Here is a 3,969-nt window from a genome sequence, read left to right as displayed (position 1 = left end):
CAATCTTCTTGATTTCCAGTAAGCCTGCCCCTGTACCAACATCATCTTCTCTCAGTTCCTCAGGTCGGCTGACTATCCGTGCTCCACAGGCTCTATCGGGTGGAAAGATGGAGAATGTTGACTTCAGCTGCCTTTACCCATGTAGTAGTCTACAGTCTGTGGTTAGAGGTTAGACTAAAATCCATTATTAGAGTCACTGAGAGGTCTGAACTGACTGGTAGGAAAGTTTTAAATGCATACAGGCCAAGTTTCTTAAATTTGGCTTTAGTAATAACACACACACACACACACACACACACACACACACACACACACACACACACTTTGGCTTTAGTAATAACACACACACACACACACACACACACACACACACACACACACACACGGCAACCAGTCATAGCTGGATTCAAGTGTAATTTTTAGATAATAAAATCTGGATAATGAATTCCCACACATAACTCAGTTGAGTCTGAATGCCAATAATTAGAATTATACCAAACAGGGCCATGGGATGGCTCAGCAGATAGTACCATGTTTGCTACACAAGCCCAAAGTCCTGAGTTCAACACCCATGCAGTGGTTTGAACAGGTTTGGCCCCCATACTCATGTGTCTGAATCCTTGGCCTGAAGCGAGTGATAGTATTAGGTGTGTGTCCTTGTTGGAATAGCTGTATTCTTATTGGAAGAAGTGTCACTGTGGGGGTGGGCTGTACAGAAGTGTCCCCTCCTAGCTGCCTTTGGAAGTCAGTCTCCTTCTGGCTGCTTTTGGGTCAAGATATAGAACACTCAGCTTCTTCTACCAAGACTCTGCCATTCTTCCCACCATGATGATAATGAATTGAACCTCTGAAATTTTAAGCTACCCCCCAATTAAATGTTGTCTTTTATATAAGTTATCTTGGCCATGGTAACTCTTCACAGCAATAAAATCCTAAGACAACCCAGAACCATAGAAAAGGTAGCAGGCACTCCAGAAAGTCATCATCTAACCTGTGTGCACTGTGGCACATGCACATACCCCCTGTATATCACCGAAAGTGTAATAAAAACCAGACTATACTAAAAGACTCCAAAGTCAAGCAAGCAAGAATCTGAGAATAACTTGGGGCACACATCTACAATTCTAGCATGGAAGCCTAAAGCAGGAGGAATATGAATTTAAGTACAGCTTTGAATTCCAGACAGTCCAAATTATAAACATGACCCAGTAATAAATGTTAAACTTTTCTTTTGGGATAATCTTATTTAATCCAGTTTGATTTCCAACGTCTCACCCTGCTGACTCCACCTCTCAAGTGCTAAGGTCACATCTATGTAGTCTTGGCTATCCTGGAGCGTACTATGTAGATGGACACTAGGCTCAGAGAGATCCATCTGCCTCTGTCTGTGCTGGAATTGAAGGCCTAAGGCACTGTACCCAGCTCAAGATAGCATTTCTTTTTTCCTTTCTTTTTTGGTCTTTTGAGATAGGGTTCCTATGTAGCCTCGGCTGCTCTGGAACACACTTTGTGTAGCAAGCCAACCTTAAACTCAGAGTGTCCCCCTTCTTTGTCTCACAAGTACTAGGATTAAAGGCACCACTACCCAGCTTGCATGGATACCGTGCCACCCTTCGTGTAAACTTATGGGAGCAAGGAGAAAAACTAAGCATACATATGCATATCCAGAACCATTCTAGAGCAAGCATAGAACTCACTTGAATTGAGCTATGTGCCTGATAGGTGATAGAGTTGGGACCTCAAGTATCTCCCAAAGCTCCACATTTTAATGTCTTGTTCCCTTTGGCAGTTCTACTGGAGTGATAAAGTATGATTTTGGACCAATAGAAAGGTTTTCAGGACCAAAATCAACCAATAAAAGACTACATCTGTCCCAACTGTGAGCCAAACAAACAAACAAACAAACAAAACCCCTTTCTCAAGTATTTGTTTAGTGATGAGAATTAACCCAATAGGTTAGCTTTCTAAAAAACTCTATTTATTTTATGCGTGTATGTGCGGTGGACAACTTGTATGGGAGTCAATTCTATTCACCACGTGGGTCCCAGGGTTCAAACTCAGGTTCTCAGGCTTAAAGCAGGTATTTTTTACCACTAAGCCATCAGACACCCCACCCTCCCTTTTTTTTGAGACAGGCTTATCAGTTGTAAAAGATGGCCTGGAAGTAATTTGCCCAAGCTAACTTCAAACTAAAAGTAATGAATCCTCTTCCCTTAGTCTTCTACAGTGCTGAGATTTTGAGTCCCGTTGGTTGTTTTGTTTTGAGATGCCTCATGTAGCTCAGGCTATCTGGAAACCCCCTATGTAACTGAAAATAACCTTCAGCTGTTGATAGTCTCTTGCTTTGGTCTACACAGTGATAGAATGACAGGTCTGTACTACTAAGCCACCTTAAGGAAAGAAAAAAGTATACACACATACGCCACACTAGTACAGACACACATGAACAACCAGAGTGTACGCGTGGAAAGCAGAGGCTAACTTTGTGGAGTCTGTTCTCTCCCTCCACCGTTTCTCAATTTCAAGAAATCAGTCTGCCTCTGCCTCCTAAGGGCTGGGATAAAAGGTACATGTCACCACATCTAGTGTCAATATTTTTCTTTTTAAATAAAATTTACTTATGTGTTTTCTAATGTACGAGTGCTGTTTGCATGTAAGCCTGCATGCCAGAGGAGGCTATCAGATCCCACTACAGATGCCTGTGAGTCACCATGTGGTTGCTGGGAATTGAACTCAGGACCTCTCTGGAAGAGCAGTCAGTGCTCTTAACCTCTGAGACATCTATCTCTCCAGCCCCAAGTCTTTACTTTTTTAGTAAAAATGTTCTGTTTTTTTTTTTTTTTTTTTTTTTTGACAGTTTCTGCCCTAGAACTCACTATGTAGATCAGGCTGGCCTCAAACTCAAAATAGTTAATCTTTGCCTCCAAAGGTGCAATCACCATGGCCAGCTGTAAAAGATGGGGAGCTGCCCAAAAAGATAGCTCAATGGTCAAGAGCACTCTCCTGGAAGACAGTAGTTCATTATTCCCAGCACCTACATTATTTGTTTTACAAATGCCTGTTAACTACAACAGACAGGCGCCCTCTTCTGGCACCCTTGGTCACCTGCACTCACAGACAAAATTTTAAGACAAGGTCTCACAGAGGCCGAACTGGCCTGTAAAGATCACTTGTGAACTGATTCTCCTACCTTTACGATCCTAGCGTTGGAGTTTTAGGCACGAGAAAGAGATACCCTGAAGGTAGGCGTCAGGGTACTGAAATTTACAGAGGCAGATCCACTAGCAGAGATCTAATGCTTCTGCTATATTCCGAGCCAGTTAGTATAGATTACCAGCCCTGAGAGGTATAACATCTGTGAGCCTAGAACCGGAGAGGCAGGAGGACTGCTGCAAATTCAAGGTCAGCCTGGTCTGCAGAATGATGCGGGTCACTGAGGGATACAGAGCAAGAGCTTTTCTTAAAAAACATATTATTTTTACCACTGAGCCAAAAGTTCTGAGAGAAGAGAACCTTTTGACAAGCAGTTACTGCATCCTGCCATATTTCAGGCAATGAATATACTATGAAGCTAAAGTAAGATTAAAAAATTACCTTTAACTGGCTTACTTACCTAGCAATGCGATTATTGTCTGTTTTCCGGACTCTACGAATGGCTGTGACATTGGCCCGCATGAGGTAGTGCTGAGCTAAATCTGAAATTAAAGAGCAGACATGTCAGCTAGACACCCACACTACTGGCCTCTGTTTATCACCCAAGTATTTAAAACACCAAACACCACACAGCTGTCTTTGCCAACCTAAGGGACAAAACAACCCACCATTCACCCTCTTTTACCTCAAAGGCAGGCTTAAAAAACAAATGGAGCCCTACCTGAGATGCCCTTTTCTGTGATGACCACGTCAGGTTTCAGCTGGATAATATCCTCACACAACTGCTGAATGTACTCTTCTTCCATTTGCAGGATT

The 3,969-nt window shown here is 42.6% G+C and overlaps 1 protein-coding gene across 1 annotated transcript in view; it reads right to left on the bottom strand.

Annotated features, from left to right (window-relative positions):
- Cct3 (chaperonin containing TCP1 subunit 3) overlaps positions 1 to 3,969 on the bottom strand; it is a 20,454-nt gene that overhangs the window by 3,236 nt on the left and 13,249 nt on the right. Inside the window, exons 9-11 of the mRNA XM_029538037.1 lie at positions 3,875 to 3,961; positions 3,614 to 3,695; positions 1 to 92 (exon numbers count right to left, since the gene is read on the bottom strand). Of these exons, the coding sequence (XP_029393897.1) occupies positions 1 to 92; positions 3,614 to 3,695; positions 3,875 to 3,961 (261 nt within the window). The remainder of the gene's footprint in view (positions 93 to 3,613; positions 3,696 to 3,874; positions 3,962 to 3,969) is intronic.

The sequence above is a fragment of the Mus pahari genome, chromosome 4 (genome assembly GCF_900095145.1).
Source record: "Mus pahari chromosome 4, PAHARI_EIJ_v1.1, whole genome shotgun sequence".
Classification (NCBI taxonomy): domain Eukaryota; kingdom Metazoa; phylum Chordata; class Mammalia; order Rodentia; family Muridae; genus Mus; species Mus pahari.
The sequence above is the reverse complement of the archived record's forward strand: the minus strand, read 5'-3'. Positions and strand labels throughout refer to the sequence as shown.